Source organism: Hypanus sabinus, chromosome 16, assembly GCF_030144855.1.
Source record: "Hypanus sabinus isolate sHypSab1 chromosome 16, sHypSab1.hap1, whole genome shotgun sequence".
In the NCBI taxonomy this organism is placed as follows: Eukaryota; Metazoa; Chordata; class Chondrichthyes; order Myliobatiformes; family Dasyatidae; genus Hypanus; species Hypanus sabinus.
In genome coordinates this window covers 69,351,884-69,377,268 of record NC_082721.1, presented here as the reverse complement: position 1 = coordinate 69,377,268, position 25,385 = coordinate 69,351,884, and the positions used below count along the sequence as shown (strand labels likewise).

The following is a 25,385-nucleotide window of genomic DNA, read 5'->3' as shown; positions in this document are numbered from 1 at the left end:
ACTAGCATGGGTGGAGCATTGGCTGATTGGCAGAAAACAGAGAGTGGGAATAAAGGGATCCTATTCTGGCTGGCTGCTGGTTACCACAGGAGTTCCACAGGGGTCTGTGTTGGGACCACTGCTTTTTACAATGCATGTCAATGATTTAGACTATGGGATTAATGGATTTGTGTCTAAATTTGCAAATGATACAAAGATAGGCAGAGGAGTGAGTAGTGTTGAGGAAACAGAGAGCCTGCAGAGAGACTTAGATAGTTTCAGGGAATGGGCAAAGAAGCGGCAAATGAAATACAATGTTGGAAAGTGTATGGTCATTCACTTTGGTGGAAGAAATAAACGGGCAGACTATTATTTAGATGGGGAGACAATTCAAAATGCAGAGATGCAAAGGGACTTGGGAGTCCTTATGCAGGATACCCTAAAGGTTAACCTCCAGGTTAAGTCAGTGGTGAAGAATGCAATGTTAGCATTTGTTTCTAGAGTTATAGAATATAAGAGCAGGGATGTGATGTTCCGGCTCTATAAGGCACTTGTGAGACCACTCTTGGAGTACTGTGTGCAGTTTTGGGCTCCTTATTTTAGAAAGGATATACTGACATTGGAGAATGGTTTGGCGAAGAATCACAAGAATGATTCCAGGAATGAAAGAGTTACCATTTGAGGAATATCTGGCAGCTCTTGGGCTGTATTCCCTGGAATTCAGAAGTATGAGGGGGAGTCTCATAGAAACATTCTGAATGTTAAAAGGCCTGAACAGATTAGATATGACAATGTTATTTCCCATGGTAGAGGATTCTAGGACAAGAGGGCATGACTTCAGGATTGAAGGGTGTCCATTTAGAACAGAGATGTGGAGAAGTTACTTTAGTCAGAGGGTGGTAAATCTGTGGAATTAGTTGCCATGAACGGCTGTGGAGGCCAAGTCATTGAGTGCATTTAAGCAGAGATAGATAGGTTTTTGATTAGCCAGGGCATCAAAGGCTATGGGGAGGGGATGACTGGAAGAACTGGATCAGCCCATGATTGAATGGTGGAGCAGACTCAATGGGCTGAATGGCCTACTTCTGCTCCTATATCTTATGGTCTTACAATTGTTGCCTGACCCGTTGAGTTCCAAGAACATACAAGTAAAATAATACAACACTTCACATTTGGCTGGGTTAAACTCCATCTTTCATTTTCCAACCATATCTACAACTGATCTATATCCATCTGTACTTTTCTGCTGCAATACCACCATTCTTTGTGTCATCTGCAACTCACTAACCCACCCATCAATGTTTATAACAATAATAAAATCCCCCCCCCCCCCCCCCCGTGCCTCACTGGTGTATTGGGCAGCAACCTTGTTGTTTCTTTAGCGTTTGTCTGTTTTATGAGGCCAAGTTGCTAGCCTGATGCTCAACCCAGCACGGGACTCAGCCAGGATCAAACCCAGGACCACTCACAGAGTTCAGTATGGATGCCACTACACCACCAGCTAAGCTACCTATCAATGTTTACATCCAGGGTGAAGAAACTCTAAATCCAACCAACCAATTCACCGTGGATCCCATGAGCCTCCTCTCACGAGGGACCTTGTTAAATGCTTTACTTAAATCCATGTAGACAACATTCACAGCTCTACCTTCTTCACCTCCTTGGAAAACTCAATTTATTAAGATATCACTTGCCCTGCAGAAAGCCATGCTAACACTAACTAATTAGGCCATGCCTTTCCAATTACTAGTAAATCCTCTTCAGCAAATTTATTATCACTGACATGATACCAATCTATAGTTTCCAAAATTATCCCTACTTCACTTCTTGATGAATGAAACAACATTAGTTTCTCGCCAGTCCTCCAGGACCTCAACTGTGGCTAGAGAGAACAAAAAAAAATTGGTTAAGCAATATCTTCTCCTGTCTCTCTCAGTAACCTGTAGTATATCCCTTCAGGCCCTGGGGATGTTCTTTATGTGACCACCAGTACCACCACCTCCTTTACCTTGAAAAGCCTTAGCAAATTCACACACGCCACACTGATCTCCCTATTATCCACACCCTTTTCATTGGTATACGCAGGTGCAAATTATTCATTTGCAACCTCACCCACATCCTCTGCCTCCAAACACACCATGTCCTTGAGTGGTCCTAGTTGTCCTCTCAATTTATATATACAATGTCTTATGATTCTTTTTTATCCTGCTTGTGAGCAACTTTTCATGGCCCCTCCTGGCTTTCCTAATTCTCTTGAGTTCCTTTAGAGTCATAATCATACTATAGAGTCATAGAGCCCAATAGCACAAAACAGATCCTTCAGCCCAACTAATCCATGCCAAACTGTAACCATTATTGAGGACCTGGGCCACAGCCCTCCAAAAAACCTCCCATTCACATACTTAACCAAATTTCTCTTAAGTATTGAAATCGAATTCACATCCACCAGTTCTGCAGGCAGCTCATTCCACACTCTCACCACCTCTGAGTGAAATTCCACCTCATGTTCCCCTAAGTATTTTACCTTCCACCTTTAACTCATGACTTTTAGTTCTAGTCTCACCCAACCTCAGGTAGATGCCTGCATGTATTTTCCCCTCATAATTTTGTATACCTCTATCAAATCTCCTCTCATTCTCCTACACTCCAGGGAATTAAGTACTAACCTATATGACTTGTTCTTCAATTTGACTAGTTTCCTAACCCCTACATATGCTTCCTTTTTCTTCTTGACTAAGTTCACTGTCTCTCTTGGCATCCAAGGTTCTCTTACCTTGTCCTTTGTTCTTACTGGGACATACCTGTCCTGTACTCTTATACAGTTGCTCTTCAAACACCTTCCATGTATCAGATGTGGTCTTGCCCAAAACCAGTTGTTTCCAATTAACTCTCCCTCGCTCCTGCTTGATACTCTCATATTTTGTCCTACTCTACTTAATATTTCCCTGCAAGGTCATACATATCCTTATTTATAGCTATCTACTAGAAGTCTCCAGTGGGCCGGAAGTAAATGTGTTTAGAAATTTGATCATACAAAGGAACTGTTTTGCCATCAAACAATTGAAAGCTATTGTCTTGTGTTGGGATGTAATGTGTTAATGGTCACTTCCAGTTCACTTCATATCCCCCTGGAACCTTGACTGGTCCTTTCCAGTTCTGCCTCAATAGTGAAACTTCTGCACAGGAGATGATGTCAGTCCACGAATTGAAATAAACCCTTGCCCTCAATCCACTATTGGAGTATTGCACGAAAAGGTGAACTACGTTGGGCTTTCCCATGGTATCGGCGTATTATTGTCACATGTACCAAGGCTTGTCTTGTTTCTCAGCATGTGACAATAATAAAGCCCATCATAGTTCACCTTCTCCTGCATTACTGTCAAATGTACATGTCCCTCCATTGATAGGCCTGATCCACTGAGCTCCACTGGTGCCTCTGTTGCCTCTGTTTCAGCTTGACTATTTGCTCCGGCCAAGTCCCATGCCTGACCCCTCTTCTCCAAACGGGCTTCCCAACATTTCAGGTGATCTGACCGATAAAGAAAGGATCAAAGGATCAGTTCAACCAAACGGTTCAAATTTGCTGATGGTACCACTGGTGTTGGCTAAATCCAAGGTGCTGACAAATCAGTATATAGGAGGGAGATTGAAAATCTGGCCGAGTGGTGCCAGGAAAACAACCTCCCACTCAATGTCAGCAAGTCCATGGAGGTGATTATTGTCCTCAGGAGGAGGGAACTCGAAGTCCATGGGCCAGTTCTCATCAGGAAATCAGAGGTGTAGACGGCCAGCAACGTTAAATTCCTCAGTGTTGTTATTTCCGAGGATCCGTCCTGGTCCAGCACGCAAGTGCCATTAGGAGGAAAACACAGCAGCACCTCTGCTTAGAAATTTGCAAAGAATCAGCATGTCATCTGAAACTTCGTCAAACTTCTATAGATGTGTGGTGGAGACTGTACTGACTGGTTGCATCATGATCTGGTATGGAAACATCAATGCCCTTGAACAGAAAGTTGTGGATATGGCCCATCCATCAGAGATAAAGCCCTCTCCAACATTGAGCACATCTACACGTAACACTGTTGCAGGAAAGCAGCATCCATCATCAGGGACCCCCACCACCCAGGCCATGCTCTCTTTCTGTTGCTGCCTTCAGGAAGAATGTACAGGAGCCTCAGACTCTCATCACCAGGGTGATGAACACTTATTATCCCTCGACCATCAGGCTCTTGAACCACAGGGGATGATTTTACTCAACTTCCCTTGCTCCATCACTGAACTGTTCCTGCAACCTATATGATCTCACTTTCAAAGATTCTTCATCTCATCTCAATACTTATTATTTATTCATTATTATTTCTTTTTTTTTGCATTTGTAGTTTGTCTTTTCACATTGCTTACTTTTCTGGGTCTTGTTGGAGGCAGTCTTTCATGATTCTATTGTGGTTCTTGTATTTACTGTCAGCCTTCTAGAAAATGAATCTCAGGGTTGTCTATTGTGATATATATCTACTTTGATAATAAATTTACTTTGGCTTCTCTTTTACAAAAATTGACTGCCAACCCCCAAGCCAGCTCAAACTGGTCAACAATGCTGATACTCTACCGACAATGGTCACGCTCCAATATCCAGTACCTGTTAGACAATTGTGTAAAGACCACAGACCAGATAAGGCTCACTGGTCAATTAACCTCTGGCTAATGCAACACACACAAAATGCTAGAAGAAGCCAGCAGATCAGGCAGTATCTACGGACAGCAATGAAGATGTCGGACCAAGACCCTTCCGAGGACTCCTGAGGAAGTGTCCATGACTGAAAGGTCAATTGTTCATCCTGAGTTCCTCCCGCATGTTGTGGTGTATGCTTTGGATTTCCAGAATCTGTTGCATTTATAAACTTCCAACCAATGCTGGCTTCATTTTTGTACTCCAACATATATTAAGATCACTGCAGCAGAGAAAATACAAAGATAGCAAATTTGTTCAAATGGGAAGAAAATGTGTTGACCTTTATGATTTTATTACCAAGATGACCTGTCCAACAGATCACGGTGAGGAGTTCAATCTTCCTGACAACTACTCTGCACTTGCAGCCACGTTCCCATAAATTTCCAGCCGGCTGCAGAATTTTTCCCTGAAGCCCAGCGTCCTCAAAAAGCTGAAGCTCATTAATGTGACATAATTCACGGACATCTGTGACTATGTGTCATGCCACAGTCCTTCAGCAGGCTGATCGCACAACACTCAGTCAGCCAGGAATGGGGCTGAGATGAATCCCTAATGCTGAAGGAGCAGAGCACTGTTTTAACGTGAGCTTGGCCCACAAATACAGAAAAGCAATGAGATCTCCCCACGCACCGACGTGAATGCTGTGCTAGTAGTGGCCATAATGAACAAAAACTTCACGAATTGCTGTAAAACTCGATGAATTGACGAATGGGAGGATATCGCCCTGATTCACTCCATGTCACCCTTTTGATTAAAGATACAGATTAGCTTTATTTGTCACTTGTACATTGAACCATAGAGTGAAAATCAAATCAGTGGGGATTGTGCTGGACATCCCGCAAGTGTTGCAACACTTCTAGTGCCATGACAGCACGCCCAGAACCCACTGACCCTAACCCATAGGTGTTTGCAATGTAGGAGGAACCCGGAGCATCCAAATGTCAAGGGGAGAACATACAAACTCCTTGCAGGCAGCGGCAAGATCAGTGATCACTGGCACTGTAAAACCACTGCAGTGTCGCCCTATTGAAACTCACCTCTGAGTGGGTGGTGACTCTCATCTCCAAAATAGAATAACAGGACACAATTTTAAGAAAGTTACCAATGGGCCACTAAAGCAGCTGGATGAATTTTATTAGTTCATAATCACAAGAGATCCAGAGCAACACACACCATCAGGCCCTTGACTACCTTCAAGCACTCACTTGTACTAATCCTACAACGTTCTTGTTTTGTTAAGAGTCATAGTGCAATACAGCACAAATACAGGCCATTCAACACAGTGCCCACTGTCCACCAAGCTAGTCTCAATTTCCTATATTTGCTTCAGGTCCCTCCCCTCCTTGTACTTACCCAAGTGCTTCCTAAATGGTACTATTGTATCAGCCATAGCCTCTAGCAGCTTGTTTCGTATACTCAACCTCTGTGTGAAAATGTTGCCCCTCTGGTCCCTTTTAAATCTTTCCCCTCTCTCCCTAAATCTATGCTCCCTAGTGTTGTACTCTCCTACACCAGGGAAAAGTCTGTTACTATCTCCTACACCCTCAGGATTAAATACCTAAGCCTGGGTAACCTCTCAAGCCCTATAGGCCTGACAAATCTTTTCTGCACTCTTTCCAGTTTAACCTTGTCTTTCCTATAACAGGGAAGGTGTACACAGTACTCCAAGTGCACTGGCAGCTTGTTCCTCGTTCTCACTACTCCGAGTGAAGACTTTTCCCCTCATGGCTTGTACAACTGCAGCACGATGTCCCAGTTCCTATATTCAGTGCCCTGACTGATGAAGCCCAGCATGCTAAACAGATTCTTCATCATCCTTTTTTCCTGGGATACCGATTTCAGTGAACAATACACTTAGACCCCTTGGTCCCTCTGTTCCATTACACTCCCTAGTGCTCTACTATTCATTGTCATGTCACACTGTCACATCTAAAACACTGGGACCTTCGAGCTTCCAGTCCTGCCTCCTCCTGCAACCAAATCTCACTGATGGCTAAATCATCATAATTGCACTTGCTGATCCATGCTCTCAGCTCACTCTCCTTACCTACGATATTCCTTGCAATGAAGTATATGTGGCTCAGAACATTAGTCCCCCCCCCCCCCCCGCATGCGCGACCTTTTGATTCATGACTTTGTCGGTAGGCCTAACAACATCTTTCTCCAGTCACACCACTATCTGTTCTGGCTCTCTGGTTCTCATTCCCCTGCAACTCTAGTTTAAATTCCACCCCCCCCCCACCTCAATATGTGGATAATGACCTCTGACTGCCCTCCCTCCTCATTAAGAATGCTGTGGAGTCGATCCAAGATGTCCCCAACTCTGGCACCCGGGGGGCAACAAACCATCCAGGAATCTCATTCTCGTCCACAGAACCTCCTTTCTGTTCCCCTAACCAACAAATGCCCTATCAATAAAGCTCACCTCTTCTCCCCCTTCCCTCTGCGGCACAGAGCCAGACTCAGTGCCAGAGACCTGACTGCTATGGTTTTTCTCTGCTAGGTCATCCACCCCAACGGTATCCGAGAGTGATATACCTGTCATCGAGGGAACGTCCACAGGGATACTCTGCACTGGCTGTCTATCCCCTTTCCCCCTCCTGAAGGTCACCCAAGATGTTTCCTACACCTTGCATGCAACTGCCTCCCTGCGTATCACTCCCTCAGCCTCCCAAATGATCCAGAGTTCATGTAGTTGCAGCTCCAACTCCTTAACATGGTCTGTTAGAAGCTGCAGCACAAGAGGATGCACTCCTTGTGGGTCTGGTCCCTGCAATCCCACATCCCACAAGAGCATTCCAGTACCCTGCCTAGCATCCCCACTGCTTTAAATGTGCAATAAGAAAAAAATAAAGAAAAAATAACAAAAGAAAAAATCTGAAGTCTCGATGAGCCAAAGCCCCAACTCCCCACTCCAATACTGGCCCGCTCGAACTATGGCCGATCCACTTAAATCTAACTTCTTTTTATTGGTGCTTGCCAAAAGCCTAATCTGTCTCCTCAGGAACTGAGATGCATAAGAAGTGCCAACTGCCCCCAGTCGCTTCTTTTAAACTCTACCCCTTTGGTGTCTCCTCCGGACTGTGCCACGCAAAATATACAAGTCCTATGCTAGATTGACTTTCCAGAATTATTCGCCTCACGCTGGTCTGTATAGAAATCCATCTGGCCCACTCAGCCCACTTCCCCAACTAATAAAGCTCCCTCTGTAACTTTTTAGCAACCTCCTTCACTTCCAACAATACGTCCTAATTTTGTGGCTACTGCAAACTTACTGATTTTCTTTTGTGCATTGGCAACCATAATCATTTATATAAATAAAAAATAAGAATGATCCTAACATAGCACTAGTTATCAGTCTCCTTGCCGAGAAAAACCTTTCAACCACTACCCTTTGCTTCCTACCTCCGAGCCCATTTTGAATCCACCTATTCTCTCACATACCTAATCAATTTACCCTAGTTTCTATCAAGCATAAAGAAAAGCCACGTCTCTTTGGGATGGGGGAAGGAACCAGAGCACCAGGGAGAAAGCTAAGCAAGTCACTGGGAGAATGTTGCAAATTTTGTACAGACACCAGTAAATTGGATTACTGTGAGTAGGTACCAGGGGTAGCGTGGATCTGGTGGGGTGAACAGCCCATTTCTATGCGTTGCTTCTCACTGCAATTCTTTCCAAAGCATTGAAAACATCGTATGCTCTAGTTCAATGGTATTTGAAACCCATCAGTCTCAGTACTTGCTCAAGACTGGTAATTTGTAAAAACCCTGTTTCCAATGATATCTGTTTGCTTGTCGTTCAGCATTTAAACATTTCTCCGAACTCAGCTTGCTGGCAGCAACTTTGCTATTTATTTAAAAGAAAGAACTTGGATGGCCTCAGCCTGCCCCCAATGTCCTTCATGGCAAATGAATTACTTTGGAATGTTGTCAGTGTCGTCAAGTGAGCAAATACGGTGGCCAATTTATGCTGCAAGGGAAGAGAGATGAATGGTAAATTAAATTGTTTTGTAAGAGCATTCAAGGGGAAAATGTTTTTCAGGCCACTGGGAGAATATCCCCATTCTGTTGTGAATCATTCCATGGGAACTTGTATGGCCCCTGAGATAGACCAAGCTCGAAATGGTAATGGCAGCAACCGCCTGTTCTGTGTTGACAACTCAAACAAGGTCATGCACTCACACCCAGGAAGGGGGCTCAGCTCTTTCTTGACAGCGGGCAGCTACAGGAGCCTGAGGACTTGCACTCAAATGCTTCTTTCCCTCTGCTAGATGTCTGAATGGCTCTTGAGCCCATCGTCACCACCTTGCTTTTCCTCTTCTACCCGTTCCATCTCTCCTTCTACCTTGCAGCAATTTTTATGTCTTAGTCACCAAACCATAAATTTCACAACATGCCAGTATTAACAAGTCTGATTCTGGTTCCCTTTCAGCTCAAAGGTGGGGGAGTGGTTCTACCGAACAAATCAAATGGAAAGGGATCAAGAGGAACACGTTACGACGTGGCAGATGAAGGTACTTGTATACTGACTTCTGACAAAACTTAGCTAAAATGGGATGGTGTGTACCCACGGGGTATGTGTTTACTGGAGCCTTAGTCCAGTAAGTGACTCAAATCGCCCTTTTGCTGCTGTTCCATTTCAAGCCTCAGGTATAGAAGGTACACAAAAGGCTGCTTCTGCTGTATCAAGTAATGGTGACAAACGAGGGGTTTTCTAGCATAGAGCACAGCAGAACTGTGTACAGCACACGGAGATCCTTGGTGATGCTGGACTTGCAGATTTACTGGACTGTTCGATACCATTCCAAATCACTTTTTTAAGTAGTCCGCAGTAATGCTCCAGAAAATCCAGTAGGTTTAGAGGAAAACAAGCCAATGTAACCAAGAGAGATTAAAGGAAATGTGTGAGCCAGGGTCCCAGCAAGGGTGGAGGGTATTGCGGGTGCCAGGGTCCCAGCAAGGCTGGCGGGCATCTGACGCCAGGGTCCCGGCAAGGCTGGCGGGCATCTGACGCCAGGGTCCCAGCGAGGGTGGCGGACATCTGACACCAGGGTCCCAGTGAGGGTGGTGGGCATTGTGGGCACCAGGGTCCCAGCGAGGCTGGTGGGCATCTGATGCCAGGGTGTCAGTGAGGGTGGCGGGCATTTGACGCCAGGGTCCCATTGAGGGTGGCGGGCATCTGACGCCAGGGTCCCATTGAGGGTGGCGGGCATCTGATGCCAGGGTGTCAGTGAGGGTGGCGGGCATTTGACGCCAGGGTCCCAGTGAGGGTGGCAGGCATCTGACTCCAGGGTCCCAGAGAGGGTGGTGGGCAATGTGGGCACCAGGGTCCCAGCGAGGCTGGCGGGCATCTGATGCCAGGGTGTCAGTGAGGGTGGCGGGCATTTGACGCCAGGGTGTCAGTGAGGGTGGCGGACATCTGACACCAGGGTGTCAGTGAGGGTGGCGGACATCTGACACCAGGGTCCCAGTGAGGGTGGTGGGCAATGTGGGCACCAGGGTCCCAGCGAGGCTGGCGGGCATCTGATGCCAGGGTGTCAGTGAGGGTGGCGGGCATCTGACTCCAGGGTCCCAGAGGGGGTGGCGGGCATCTGACGCCAGGGTGTCAGTGAGGGTGGCGGGCATCTGACGCCAGGGTCCCAGCGAGGCTGGCGGGCATCTGACGCCAGGGTCCCAGTGAGGGTGGCGGGCATCTGACGCCAGGGTGTCAGTGAGGGTGGCGGGCATTTGACGCCAGGGTCCCAGTGAGGGTGGCGGGCATCTGACGCCAGGGTCCCATTGAGGGTGGCGGGCATCTGACGCCAGGGTCCCAGTGAGGGTGGCGGACATTTGATGCCGGGGTCCCAGTGAGGGTGGCGGGCATCTGACGCCAGGGTCCCAGTGAGGGTGGCGGGCATTTGACGCCAGGGTCCCAGTGAGGGTGGCGGGCATTTGACGCCAGGGTCCCATTGAGGGTGGCGGGCATTTGACGCCAGGGTCCCAGTGAGGGTGGCGGGCATTTGACGCCAGGGTCCCATTGAGGGTGGCGGGCATCTGACGCCAGGGTCCCAGTGAGGGTGGCGGACATTTGACACCGGGGTCCCAGTGAGGGTGGTGGGCATCTGACGCCAGGGTCCCAGTGAGGGTGGCGGACATTTGACACCGGGGTCCCAGTGAGGGTGGTGGGCATCTGACGCCGGGGTCCCAGCGAGGGTGGCGGACATTTGGTGCCGGGGTCCCAGCGAGGGTGGCGGGCATCTGACGCCAGGGTGTCAGTGAGGGTGGCGGACATTTGACACCGGGGTCCCAGTGAGGGTGGCGGGCATCTGACGCCAGGGTCCCAGTGAGGGTGGCGGACATTTGACACCGGGGTCCCAGTGAGGGTGGCGGGCATCTGACGCCAGGGTCCCAGTGAGGGTGGCGGACATTTGATGCCAGGGTCCCAGTGAGGGTGGCGGGCATCTGACGCCAGGGTCCCAGCGAGGGTGGCGGGCATCTGATGCCAGGGTGTCAGTGAGGGTGGTGGGCATTTGACGCTGGGGTCCCAGTGAGGGTGGCGGGCATTTGACGCTGGGGTCCCAGTGAGGATGGCGGGCATCTGACGCCGGGGTCCCAGTGAGGGTGGTGGGCATCTGACGCCAGGGTCCCAGCGAGGGTGGCGGGCATTTGACGCCGGGGTCCCAGTGAGGATGGCGGGCATTTGACGCCGGGGTCCCAGTGAGGGTGGCGGGCATCTGACGCCAGGGTCCCAGCGAGGGTGGCGGGCATTTGACGCCGGGGTCCCAGTGAGGATGGCGGGCATTTGACGCTGGGGTCCCAGTGAGGGTGGCGGGCATTGCGGGCACCAGGGTCCCAGCAAGAAGAAGGAGAATGCAGATATAAGGGCAATGGTGAGTAGAAGAGGACTAAGGGAAATGTCATTTTATACCTAACCATTGATACCCCAAATGTTGGACAGTGAATTACTGAGTTCTCCAGTAGGTGGATTAATCTACCTATAACTTAAAATCAATATCCTTTACTATAGTGGAATCATACTGTACAATTGTAATGGCACAGAAGGGGGCCATTTTGCCCATCAACTCTGTGATAGCTCCTAGCTGAACTATCTGTCCAGTCCCATTCCCTCCCACCCTTTCCCCAAAGCTCTGTCCATTATTTTCCCTTGAGAATCTATCCAATTCTTCCAAAAGTTCTGACTATGCTCCTTATTTGGAGTGAAAATTAGAACTTAATAACACTGCAAAATGGGAATCTAATAGCAAAGGTGAAATGAAATTATTAAATGATCTGAATTAGTTAAAAAAAATGATCATATCCATGATATTGCAGGTATCTTGGTCCTCTTAACTTTCTGGCTCAGAAGTGTCTTTGGCACTTCAAATTCCATTCCAAGGACTTGAGCATTACTAATCTAGACCTACTCCCTAGTGCAGTGTCAGAGCAGTGTGCCGTTAGTTTGCAGACGAGGTACTTTCTCCTCTTTGTAATGGGATGAGAAAGATACTTATGAAAATACTCTGAGAGTGTGGAGTTTCTCTGTTTCTCCCACATCCCAAATCCGGGTTAAGGTTGGTGAGTTGTGGGCAAGCTATATGGGTGCTGAAAACATGGCGATACTAACAGGCTGTTCCTGGCACATCCTCAGACTGTGCTGGTTAAAGGCACCAATAACACATTTCACTGCGTTTTCAGCACAGAGCAGAGGGCCTAATTCTGTGCTATAATGTTCTATTACTCTAATGCAGGTGGGTTCTGCCAGGTGTCCTAGAAATATTAACACATGATATTCTGCAAATGCTCCAAATCTTGAACAACACACACACACAGACACACACACACACACACACACACACACACACACACACACACACACACACACACACGATGCTGGAGGAACTCAGCAACTCAAGCTGCAGCAATGGAGGGGAATAAACCATTTATCCCCCTCCAGCAATGCTGCCTGACTTGCTGAGTTCCTCCAGCGTTTTGGGTGTGTTGTATGTAGTTTCAAAGCCAGTACATTATCACAAAAATGAGCACTGCACTTCAGAATAATTTATCGGTTATAAAGTGCCTAATACGTCCTGAAAGAATGTGAAAAACCCTACATAAAAACATTATTTCTGCTATCCCATTATTCTTGAGATGTTATAATCATGAGGGCAGAAGAAAATTCGAGACAGAGAGAGAGCGGGACAGACAGAGACACAGAGAGAAAGCGGGACAGAGCCAAGAGAGACAGAGAGAGAGCGATAGAGAGAGAGAGAGAGCGGGACAGACAGAGACACAGAGAGAGAGAGCGGGACAGACAGAGACACAGAGAGAGAGATAGAGACAGAGAGAGAGCGGGACAGACAGAAACAAAGAGCGAGCGTGGGACAGACAGAGACACAGAGAGGAAGACAGAGACAGAGCGAGAGCAAGACAGAGCCAAGAGAGACAGAAAGATAGAGACAGAGACACATAGACAGTGAGAGAGACACACACGCACACATATACAGTGAGAGAGAGAGAGAGAGAGTGATCAGACTTAATAGGAAGTCGACAGGAAGCACACAAGATGATTGCAGCTCTGAGATGCGGAGGAATCTGAGCAACCTGATAAATGATTTGCATAATTAATAGTATTAAGAAACAGAAAACTAGCAAAATGTTATCATGAATTTCTTGAGGAATTAAATACGAAAGTGAAAATGGTATCATTCGGTCACACAGAATATGTGGGGACATCATGTAAATAACTGCGTAGAGTATTGGTCTCCAAATGCTTTGGATGCAGTTCATGAAAGGTTTATTGGACTATTCATGGAGTGGGCAGGTTGCCCTATGAAAAAGGGTTGAACAGGCTAGCTTTGTATCTACTGGGAGTGTGGGGTTAGGATGGAACCATTTAATTTCCTGAAGAGTCTTATTAAAATGGGGAATGAACATTTATATGCAAGAGGTTATTGTTTAAAAATAAGGGGGCACATTTAAGGCAGAGATGAGGGAACATTTTTCTCTGAGAATTTTGATTTTGGCATGTTGGTGTCTCTAGGAATATTGGATAAACTCAGCAGGATGGGCATAAATTTGTGGACAGAGACTCGGAGCTAACATTTCAGTCTGATGACTGAGGAAAAATGCAGGGAAGAATTTCTTTGTGTAATCAAGGCAGGATACAACAAAAGAGAAGACGTGTGTTAGGGTGGACAGCAGCGAGATGAAATGATGAAAAATTACCAGTTTTCACTATTCTGTTCTTCATCTTATTGCAGATACTCCCTTTTGTTCTCTGTGATGCTGCTTTCCTCTGCACCATTACCTCAATCTTTACCAGCCCTGATCATAATAAACTTTAAATTCCTCCATGGACACTCACTTACCTGCAGAGTATTTCAGACATCCCACATCTACCACATTTATCTGTACTGTGTACAGATAAAGCAGCAATGAATATTTAGAAGGTGAAATTTACCAGTGGGTAAATCTTTTGTGTTGCTTTCTTAGTAGATAATGTGATTTGACATATCTTTGCAGATGAATTGGAATTTCAAAGTCGTTATGCTGAAGCTCAAGGGCATGTGAATGAACGATGTAGGCACTTCTTTTCATTTCTCCCTATCTGTTTGGTCTTTCCATGGCATGAACTCCACGCTCGCAAAAGCAGAGTCAACTTGTGATCCTTTAGCTCCTCGGTGACCTGAAAGAACCTTCAACAGGTTTGGTGTTAACCATTTCCTCAATGGTCAATCATTAAACTTGTTCAGAGTGACACACACAAAATGAAGATGATGAAAGGTTTCGGCCTGAAACGTCGACTATTTATTCCTCTCCATAGGTGCTGCTTGAGCTGCTGAGTTCCTCCAGCATTTTGTACGCATTACTCTGGATTTCCAGCATCTGCAGAATCTCTTGTGCTTACTGCAGTGGCTTACTTTTCTTTTCACCAGCATGTCACTGATAAGTCATCAAGTTCCGCAGCACAGAAAGGGGCCTCTGGACTAACCATGTGCACAAGAATATTTTTGTCCGGATACACAAATCCTATCTGCCCACATTAGGGCAGTGGTCTTCTATCCCTTGCCTATTTCTGTCTACTTAAACAGCTCTTAAGGGTTGTTAACCCAACTGACACATTCCACTGTAGGTTTTGATGTACACATGACAAATAAACTTGAGTCTTAAATGAAGTATCTACTTCTACTATTTCCATTCACTTCACTGCGCCTTCTAAATATCAACCACTTTCTGTTATTAAAAAAACCCTCAGACTCCTTTTAAAACTCCCACTTGATACCTTAAACCTAAAAGCCATCTTGTTCTTCACACACTTACCATAAGAAAACTTATTTGACTATCTGTCCTGCCTTTGCAAAACATAATCATACATGATTCCATCAAGTCACCCCTCAGCCCACTTTTGTTCCCATAACTGAAGTCCTCCAACCCAGGCATCATCCTGGCGAATCTCCCCTGCACCCTCTCCAGTGTAATCTCATTCTTTCCATTTTTGTGGAAACCAGGACTTCACTCAATTTTCCCAAGTGCAGTCTAGCTAATGGTTTGTAAAGTAGTTAAAATTTGTTGTTTAACAGGGTTGCTTGTAGGGCATTTTGGCCCCTTCAGTGGATGTGGAGTAACACCCAGACCAGAGTGAGGAAAAGGGGCAGATTTACCCCTTGAAGGAGAGTAGAAAATCAAATCGGTTTTAATGATGGTCTTGCAGAATTATGACCTCAAAAATACCTATTAGTTTTTTTATTAGCACAATTTAAATTAAACATCTATCTGGAGGGGCATGAATTCATGTCTCTGAATTAATAGTCTGGTAATAGCCTGCTATCCTTGAATACCCAATACATCAAATACTTCCAAATTTATCTGTATAGGAAAGTATAGCCATTAACTAATGCAGCATCAAAAGTCCCACATGACAAGCCTTTCCCAGTGCAGAAAGCAATGAAAAGTTTTGCTAACTGTTGCTTCTTCAATGAATTACATAGTCTGTCTTTGCCATTATGGAGGCCATCTTGTGAAAACCCAGATCACATAACAAGATAGGCAACCTTTGGTTTGTTGTCTTTGGTTGCAGATGCAATATTGGATGATGCATCAGGTGAGCTACCTGCCCTGGCAATGCAGCTTTGTAAAGGATGACAAGATGATGTGGTGAGGCATAGAGTGGGGTTCAATCCCACTAATGGAGCCAAACTGACGAAGTGTACTAATGATAATGGTTGATGCATTTCCAGGAATTCTATCATTCCTACCTTACTAAAAGGAATACATTCTGAGGTACAGTTGGTCTCAGTGGCATTTGATGACCTTAAGCCAGAATTCCAGTTCCTCGTGCAGGTCAGATCATTCTTGCAAGCTTTGTACCTGGAGGAGGAGAGGACAGTTGCTTTAGTAGGGAGATCTGAACTGTACACAAAATATGGCATGTGGTCTTGCTAAAGCCCTATATATTTAGAAAAGTTATCACTATTCTTGAACGCAAATCTTCTTGTAATAAAGGCCGACATAACGCCGGACTTGCTCTACCTGCATATTAAGTTTCAGTGATAGGGGTATACAAAGAAAACAGGTTCCTCTAAACACCAACTCCTTTCAAACTCTGGATTTTCACTTTTACAATCAAAATGGATGACCTTACATTTTTCAACGATATTCCATTCTTGCCCATTCACTATAGCCTTACCATAAGCAACACTCCAGCAACGTTATTTTAAGATGAGTTAAACAATATCACAAGTACTGACCAGTGACTCGGGTGTGATCTAGTGAGTCTGAATTTACAAGAATGCTTTTTCTGGTGGATGCTCTCTGACCAATGAATTTATTTGCACATCTTTGACACAATTGGGTGGCTCAGATCTATCTATCCTCCTGAACCTTTCCCAAGTGGCCTTTAGATTTTGTGCTGGAAAGCCCCTTGACTTTTGGGAGCACATTGTTAATGATAGGCTTTACTTCACCCATCGGTGACTACATGTGTTAATTTTAAGCCAACTGGTAGAAATAAAATAAGTGAAAATGCAAAAATTACAATAATCTGGAATGCGTTCCCTGAAGGAGCAGCAAGAGAATCTTCAGTAGTAACTTTGAAGAGGTAACTAGGTAGATTAAATGATGATCATCATCATCCTCACAATTAAGCACATCTTCATTACTACCATCAGATTTCTGAATGGTCCATGAAGACTAACTCGGTATTTTTTGCACAACTTATTTTTATATATTTTTTTATTGTAACTTACAGTAATTTATTTTACTGCTGCTGCAAGAGGACAAATTTCATGACACATGTCAGTGGAAGTAGGTGGGATTGCAGTGACAGGACAGGATGGAGATGGACAATTAAATCATTCTTTCAAAGAGCCAGCGCTGACTTACTGGACTCTGTGTGCGCTGCAATTTGTGCAAGGATAGTGTGATATCAGGCTGAGGGCCATTGTGAAAGACACCTAGTCTCTGATCACTTCTCATAAGCACAGTGTTGAAATTCTGGTCATAAGATATTGATGATGGACTCAACTTCTCGGTCTCTGAAAAGCTTCACGACCCTCGATCTACTTACCATTGGCCACAGAAGCCGTGGCAGAGAGGTACGTTCAGAAGGTGATTGGAAAAATTCGAATTTGCCCAAATTGTGGTGTCCGGGGAGCAGTGGTAGAAACACGACAGCTGCTTGAAGAACCGCTCACATCTAGAGAGAAGGAAGATTCGGTAACATAGTGAAGTAACCACCTGGCACGCTAACAGCAGTTTTCCATGTGCCCTGACGTTAATGACAGTGTCCCACCCAACAGTTTCTGCTCCGACTTAACGGAGATGGTTTCACCCTGATAGAGCAATCCCACCTGAAACTTTCCCATTGGCACAATGGACCATCGATCTAGAGTCCCAGAGTGCTCATCAGGAAACATTGATTCTTTGCCAGCGGTTACATTAAATTCAGCTGCTCCAGACACCCAGACAGACCGTGCCACTTAGAAGTTCAGTACATCATTCAGAAGTAAAAGAAAGTGGATTGATAGACACAGCAAAGTGACGATGGCACTAAACGGTGACTCCTTTCCTTGCCCCTTTGGAAACAGCTCTGTTTCTATCTTTGATACATCTTTTTTCTCCCCTTTTCCTTTTGAAAACCCTGACCTGGAGTTACGCTCTGACTGTGGTTCTTTGCGGGAACGGGACCCGCTCTCAGGGCCTCACGACCGGCCGCTTTTTGATATCCCAAAGATGGGGCCTGGAAGACTAGCGCACCTTCAGGGTGCCGGATTTTCGTGGCTCTGGAGGCGGGCTGATTCAAGGCTCGTACCCCTGACTGAGGCGTCGTAGGAGAACATGGAACATTGGGAGCAGAGGGTTAGCTGCTGTGGGCTCTGTGTCCAGAGACCTGAGCCTTTCTGAGGCTGACTCTCTGGCGCAGAGCTCGGAAAAAGCAACACAACAAACTTTTAACATCATAAATCAGCGAGTTGTTTGTTATGTCTCCCCTCTCGCTGTGAAATGGGGACACCTTGTTTTTCCTCATGGGGGGGGAGAGAGAGAGGGAGGGAGGGGGAGGAGGAGGAGGAGGGGAGGGGGGGAGAGGGAGAGAGAGGGAGGGGAGGAGGGGGAGGGGGAGAGAGGGAGAGAGAGAGAGAGAGGGAGAGAGAGGGGGAGAGAGGAGAGGGAGAGGGAGAGAGGGAGAGAGAGGGAGGGGGAGGAGGAGGGGAGGGGAGAGGGAGAGAGAGAGGGGAAAGAGAGGGGGAGAGGGAGAGAGGGGGGAGAGAGGGGGAGAGAGGAGAGGGAGAGAGGGAGAGAGAGGGAGGGGGAGGAGGAGGGGAGGGGAGAGGGAGAGAGAGAGGGGAAAGAGAGGGGGAGAGGGAGAGAGGGGGGAGAGAGATGGAGAGGGAGGGGAGAGGAGAGAGAGAGAGGGAGGGGAGAGAGAGAGGAGAGAGGAGGAGAGAGGAGGAGAGAGGAGGAGGAGAGAGGAGAGAGAGGAGAGAGGAGGAGGAGAGAGGAGAGAGGAGGAGAGAGGAGGAGAGAGGGAGGAGAGAGAGAGGAGAAGAGAGGAGAGAGGAGAGAGGAGAGAGGAGGAGAGAGGAGAGAGGAGAGAGGAGGAGAGAGGAGAGAGGAGAGAGGAGAGAGGAGAGAGGAGAGAGGAGAGAGAGATGTCATATTACCGGGTGAAGGAGTAGTCTTTGAGGTACTGCAAGGGTCTGTCTTTATTGATGCTTTGCTGCATGCTTGGTGGAGGGTACAGACTTTTCTGCTGGTGGGGGAGGGAGGGTTTGTTGCCTCACTGCTGCTTGTGCATGGGAGGGGGGAGCTGGGTGGTACTTTGGGGCTCTAATATTTAGCTGTCATTCATACTTTGGGGCACTCCTCTGTTTTTGTGAACATTTATGAAGAAAAAGAATTTCAGGGTGATTATTGTATACATTAAATGACATTAAATGTACCTATTGAAACCTATTGAAAGCAAATTATTGTGTAGCAACTGCAGAGAAAGTGCAGTGCAGTAAATAAATAAATAACCTACAAGAATTCCTCATTAGAATATGAGAGGTACCGTACATTTTAATATGAGATGGGGCAGGGGCAGGGGCAGATCAGTGTCAGATTGTGGAGTGGAGATATCCTTATGATAGTCTGAATGATTTGGAAAAACCTGGGAAATGGAGCTTAATGTGTGGAACCGAGGTCATACACTTCAGTACAGGCAGTCTAAATGGAAATTGTTGACTAAATGGAGAGTGCAAATCAGTGGAGTTAAGTTGGATCTAGGTGCTCTTTTGCATGAACCATAAAATGTCTAGCACGTAGTTAGGAAGACAAATTGCACGCTGGCCTTTATTGTGCAGAGGTTGGAGAGTGAGAATAGTGGGATTTAATTAAAGTTGCACAGGGTGGTGGTGAAGCCCCGTCTGGAATACTGAATTTTCATTCTATTAACCTGCAAAGGAATGTTGAAGCACTGGAGGCAGTCCAAAGGAGAGTCACCAGGCTAATTCAGGGGATGAGAGGGTTGTCCTATTAAGAGGCACTGGACAGTTTGGGTTGGTATTCATCAGAGTTCAGATGACCTTATTCAAACACGCAAGAACTTCTAATCACCCCTCATTGACACAATAGATGCTGAGATGTTTTCACTGCTGGGAGACTCACAACCACAGGGTCAAAGCTACAAAATAATGGGGTCATAAAGCAGAGGTACATAAAATTTCTTCTCTCATTGAATGGTTCCCTGGAATTCTCTGCCCTGAGGGAGGTAGAGGCCAGATCATTAGATATATCTAAAGGCAGAAAACTCCAAAAGATCACGGAATTTGAGGAACTGATGCCGAAGAGTTGAGGCCATAATATACATCAATTGGCCACTGTAAATTGCCTCTGGTGTATAGATGAATGATTGAATCTTTGAAAATTGAGGTTAATGTGGGGAGAATTAAAAGAAATGGGATTAATGTCAGATTAGTGTAAATGAGCACCTTGCAGTTGGTGCAGACTCAGTGGGGTGAGCCTCCTGGTTCTGTACTGTATCACTTGGAATTTAGGGCAAAGTACCAGAATGCATAGGCACTTGTAAACATGAGATATTCATGGCTTCAGGAGCAGAATTAGTTGAAAAAATTAGTAAGCTGGAATCATGACTAATTCATTCTTGCTTTCAGCACAAGAACAGGAGCTGAGTATTTCCAGTTCCAAACATTTCCGCCGTTCAGTGAGATTGTGCCTGGATCTCCACCCTAACTCCCTTCACGTGTCCTCGTTTACTTTCCTTTACGTGACTGGACATCAATACCCTGAAATTTTCAATTTACACTCCACCTCAGCAGGTGTTTGGGAGCAGAGTTCTTGATTTTGGCTGCTGCTCCAATGAAGATGTGCTTCCTGACTGCCCCCTGAATCTTACAACAGACCATCATCCTCTGGGTTTACCTCGTAAGAAATAGTTTTCACTTTCTATCTTATTTGACCCTTTGATCGTTTTCAGTATGAGTCCTAAATTACTTCACATTCAAGGGAATACAAGCTTATTTGGTACAACCCGTGCTTAGCCTTTTTAGGCTCGTAAATTACTGTTGCACCGCTTCAAGAAAGAACTAAAATTCAGTCACTTGGTCCCGGTTCTTCATTATTCTATGATTCTAAATATGACCTAATGTTTTGCAGTAAGATTTACTACTTGAAAGTCCTGTGTATAAAAGGGCAGAAGCTTTTAATTAAAAAAATGCATGCCACACAGAATCTGACAGCTGATGAATTGTCAGCCCAAGTTGAAAATGTTCTGAAATTAATCCTACTGCTCTCGACCTGCTTTTACTTTGTAGTGGCATTCTGTGCGACGGAAAGGATTCAATCCCCTGGTTAACATTCTTCACCTTAATCAACACAAGAGAAACTCATTAAATCCACCTCAGCTAACTCGTTCACAAGTTCCCTTTGAAGCCGTTTCTCTTTTTAAGTGCACTCACTTTGTGCTTAAGGGTCCACATCTGTTCCAGGACAGGGTCTCTGGTGAGGTACTCATCTTGTCGTACGTATCTGCCGAGCAGCAAGCATCTATAATTCAAACAAACGGTCCACGTTACATGCTGAAAGTTTGTGAAGTAGCAATCAGATGTCAAGAGTACCACATCTGATTTGTTGGCCACATCAGTAGAAGAAGCCACACTGTCACTGTTGGGTCCTTCCCAATTGAAGACTTCCTCCCTTCCTAAACCTAATGGGATGGAAGACCCCTACAATCCTTCCCACAACTTCCCCGACCTCCTGCCATCAGGCTGAAGGTTCACAGCATGAGAACCGGAACTGTCAGGTCGGGCAATAGCTTCTCTCCCCCCCACCCCACCCCACTAGGCTGTAGACTTCTTGACACCCTGCTGCCACCCAGCACACAGAATGCCCTGTTGCACCCCCACCCACTCCCCACGTCACAGACACACTCTCATCATGCACTGGTCACTTGTCATCTTTCATTGCTGCTGTTTCACATATCCATACGACTGCTTGTTTTATTATAAAAACGCCGGTATCATTATAATGTCTTATAGAATCATGCACCTCACACTTTACGTCAACCTGTCAATCATCAGGCCATGCCACTCAGGGACTTGTGCTAATATTATTTTGTGCTGGAACGTCACTATATCTGTTGTCTGTGACTATATATACATACACACCTTATGCCCAGAGGATTGACGTTTCATTTAGGTGTATATCTTTGAATGAAAATAAACTTCAACTCAAACAAAAGAAACAGGAAGCTGAAATCTGGGACATTTTTACACATCTGGGAACATAGGAATAATGATGCAGTTCACTAGTCAGGCTGCCCTGATTAAACTCAGACAGTTTAAGATGGATGAACAACAACTAAAGCTCCCACACAGTTCAGCAGAATAAAGCCACTCTGTTTAGTGCCAGAATGGCATGGGAAATGGATCGGTCCCAAACGTCATTTCTTTGAGTCACAAGGTGATTGGTAGGCGAAGGAAGGGCAAGGCGCACAACAAACAATCTGCTCGGGGAACTCAGTGGTTTGGGCAGAATCGCATGGGGAAAGGAACCGTCAATGTTTTGGGTCAAAGCCCTGCAGAAGGTCCCAATGAATGTTTTCAATCTGAAACTCTGACAACCCCTGTCCAAACCCCCCACCCATAGATGCCGCTTGACATGTTGAGATCCTCCAGCATCTGCAGTCCCTTGTGTTGTCCGCAGGTTTTACAGCAAGCAGGGAATGGGGTAAGGATGCTTAAGCATAGTGCATGCAATATCTTTATAAACATGAGTAAGGGGAAGGTCCAGCTCAAGCACAGGTCCCAAGGGCAGATGTTGGGTTTCTCCTCAGTTTCTAGAAAGTACACCTATTTCTACAGAAGAGCTTGCAATTTTTAGCAACTTTCCTAACCTCAGGTTGCCTCTAAATCCTCTATATCCATTTCCAAATGAGATACAGAGTTTGAATATATGGCAGCCATTTTGTACATTGATTCCACAGCAGCAATGTCTCAGCATTATTTGATCATAATATTTCTATTTTAATTGACATTATTTTGAAGAGAAATATTTAAGTAGGGCAACCAAGAAAATCTCATTCACAATTCATGAACTGAATCAGAGCAGTGTAACAGCACAGAAAGACAGCATTCGGCCCTGTGAACTGCTACTGTCTCAATACAAGAACAATGCATCTGCTCCTGTTTTTGTGGGATGGTATTTTGTAACAATCCACCAGGTTTTTTGCTTGTCATTATTTCCAACAGTAGAGAGAAGAAACAACACAAATTCAGATTTTGTGATATCGCACTGGTCCTGGAAGTTCAAACCTACCTAATGAATACTAGTGCAGCCCACACACTCTTGAAATTTCTGTCTGGATTGAAAGTTTCGTAATCCTTTCCTTTGAATTCCCTGAGAATTTGAGCAACACTGCCCTCAGGCTAATAGCTTGTTCAAATATCATCACATCTTATGAGGCTTGAAATCACGTTATCTCCTGTGTTACCTACGATCCCTGGACATTTTGTTTCGGCAATAATCCACTCATGCTTCATTTGCCGTGAACGCAGTTAATGCTGCTTCAGTAGTTTCCTGTGCACTGTCTTCTCTCATTATTTTTAATTACAGTAATCACTGGTTACAAATAACAAAATGTCAGCATTGTCCCCTCCAAATCTGTTTGGCTGTCGTTGCTAACTATAATTTCTGCTTGTCACCACACAGTTGCATTAAAAACAAGACTTTGAAAGTTGTGTTTAAAAATAATCTCTTCTGAATGTTTGCTTTGTACCCTGAATATTTTAAGCTTCCTCCTCTCATGTGCATTTTTATCAGTTCCAATCAAAGGTTCAGGGCCCAAATTAACACCAATTAGAGTGAAAAGAAATCTTCTTCCCCTTTTTGCACCTGGTGTGATGACTGTCTATTTAAGAGCAGCAAGGCAAAAGGAAGAACTCTGTTCCAACATGGGCTTCAGACAAGATTATGGCAGGCATCGGTGGGAGCTCTATCAGGGAACTTGGGAGGCATCAACATCCTCTTTTTGCACACTTGGTTGCATGAAGTTCATACACTTGTAATTGAGTTATAGACTGATACAGCACGGAAACCATTTATTCTTCCTCATCAACTCCCTCCCTCCCCCCAGATTTTACCATCCAGCTACATACTGGGGATCAGCTCTTTATCCCTCTCCATTGATGCTGCCTGACACGTTGAGTTCTTCCAGCATCTGCAGGACCTCTAGAGTTTATTAGACACTAGGAACGATTCACAGGGGTCAATTAAACTACTTTGGGTGGTGGGAGGAAACTTGGGACCCAAACGCCATACACACACACCCCACCCCCCCACCACCGCCGCTGGTCAGGTTCATACCTGGAGCTGTCGATGGGTCTAAATCTACTGTAAATCTATGCTGGGGTGGCAATATAGTGTAGCAGTTAAAGTAATGTTATTACCATGCAGTGAAGGGCTCAGTTCTGTCGGTGTCTCTATACTCTGAATCTCTATAAAACACAAGAGATTCTACATATGCTGGAAATCTTGAGCAACGTACCCAGACTGCTGGGGAAAGTAAGCAGATCAGGCAGCATCTATGGAGGGAAATAAACAGTCCTCTCCTATTTGATCCCTTCTTCAGTCCTTTACCTCTTCTACCTATCACCTCTCAGCATCTCACATATCCCACCCACCTTCCCCTCACCTGGTCTCACCCATCACCTGCCTTCCCTTCCCCCATTTTCTACTCTGGCTTCTGCCTCCTTTTCCTGTCCAAATGAAGGATCTTGACCTCAAACTTCAGCTGTTTATTCATTTCCTCAGATGAGGCTGAATACTGTTCTGTCAACCTGGGGTAGAAATTAGCCAGTCCTTTCCTTCGTAAGCTTCTTGGTCAAGCATTTGTTTGGTACACCGGAAAACTCAGTTTAGATGCTCCATGTAACCGAATAACTCCATCATGGATGGTCACGAGCCTGGCTGTGAAAGGAGGAGGGAAGGCATGGGGCTAGCATCCCCATCCTACAGAAACTCAGAACTACAGAAGCTCCAAAGACTTCATCTCTCAAACAGGAAGGATCCTCACAGCTGGGCTACATCTAGGGACTACTTGAAATACCGGCCCAGGACAGAGGACAAGCTGCTGTTGACAGGTGTAAGTACGTACATAATTGTAAGTTGATATTCTTTAGTTTTATAGAAGAGGAAGTGTTCATTTGGTAGCCCTGATAAAGGATCTCCACCTGAAGCATTCCTCCCCATAGATGCTGCCTGACCTGTTGAGTTCTTTGTGCATCTTGTGTACGTTATTCCATTTGGATTGGGTGGAATGAGAGGCAAGTCAATGAAATGGGGCAGAAAAGACAAAGAAACTGGATAGCCCAGTGTCCGAGCGAGTGGAACCACTACGTCACGGTTTCAGAGAGCCAGGTTCAATCCTGACCTTGGGTGCTCTGGGCGTGGAGTCTGATTGCTTTCTCTGTACCTGTGGGTGCTCCACTTTCCTCCATCATCTTGAAAACGTGTGGGTTGTTAGATTAATTAACCACTGTGAAATGCCTCTCATTGTGCAGGTGAGGAGGAGAATCTCGGGAGCTGACGAGAATTTATTTACTTATTTTTAATGTTTAGAGACACAGTCCAGGAGAGGCCCTTCTGGCCCTTCAAGCTGGGCCACTCAGCAACCCACTGATTTAACACTCGCCTCATCACCGGGC

General features: G+C 45.7%; 1 protein-coding gene and 1 long non-coding RNA gene across 2 annotated transcripts in view; one reads left to right on the top strand and one right to left on the bottom strand.

The window, feature by feature from the left end:
- rtbdn (retbindin) overlaps positions 1-25,385 on the bottom strand; it is a 70,378-nt gene that overhangs the window by 7,056 nt on the left and 37,937 nt on the right. Inside the window, exons 3-5 of the mRNA XM_059992054.1 lie at positions 21,141-21,228; positions 17,252-17,380; positions 15,942-16,053 (exon numbers count right to left, since the gene is read on the bottom strand). Of these exons, the coding sequence (XP_059848037.1) occupies positions 15,942-16,053; positions 17,252-17,380; positions 21,141-21,228 (329 nt within the window). The remainder of the gene's footprint in view (positions 1-15,941; positions 16,054-17,251; positions 17,381-21,140; positions 21,229-25,385) is intronic.
- LOC132406416 (uncharacterized) lies at positions 6,910-15,931 on the top strand. Its single transcript, XR_009516161.1, has 3 exons — positions 6,910-8,832; positions 9,140-9,221; positions 14,209-15,931. It is a non-coding gene; the product is annotated as an uncharacterized LOC132406416 (long non-coding RNA).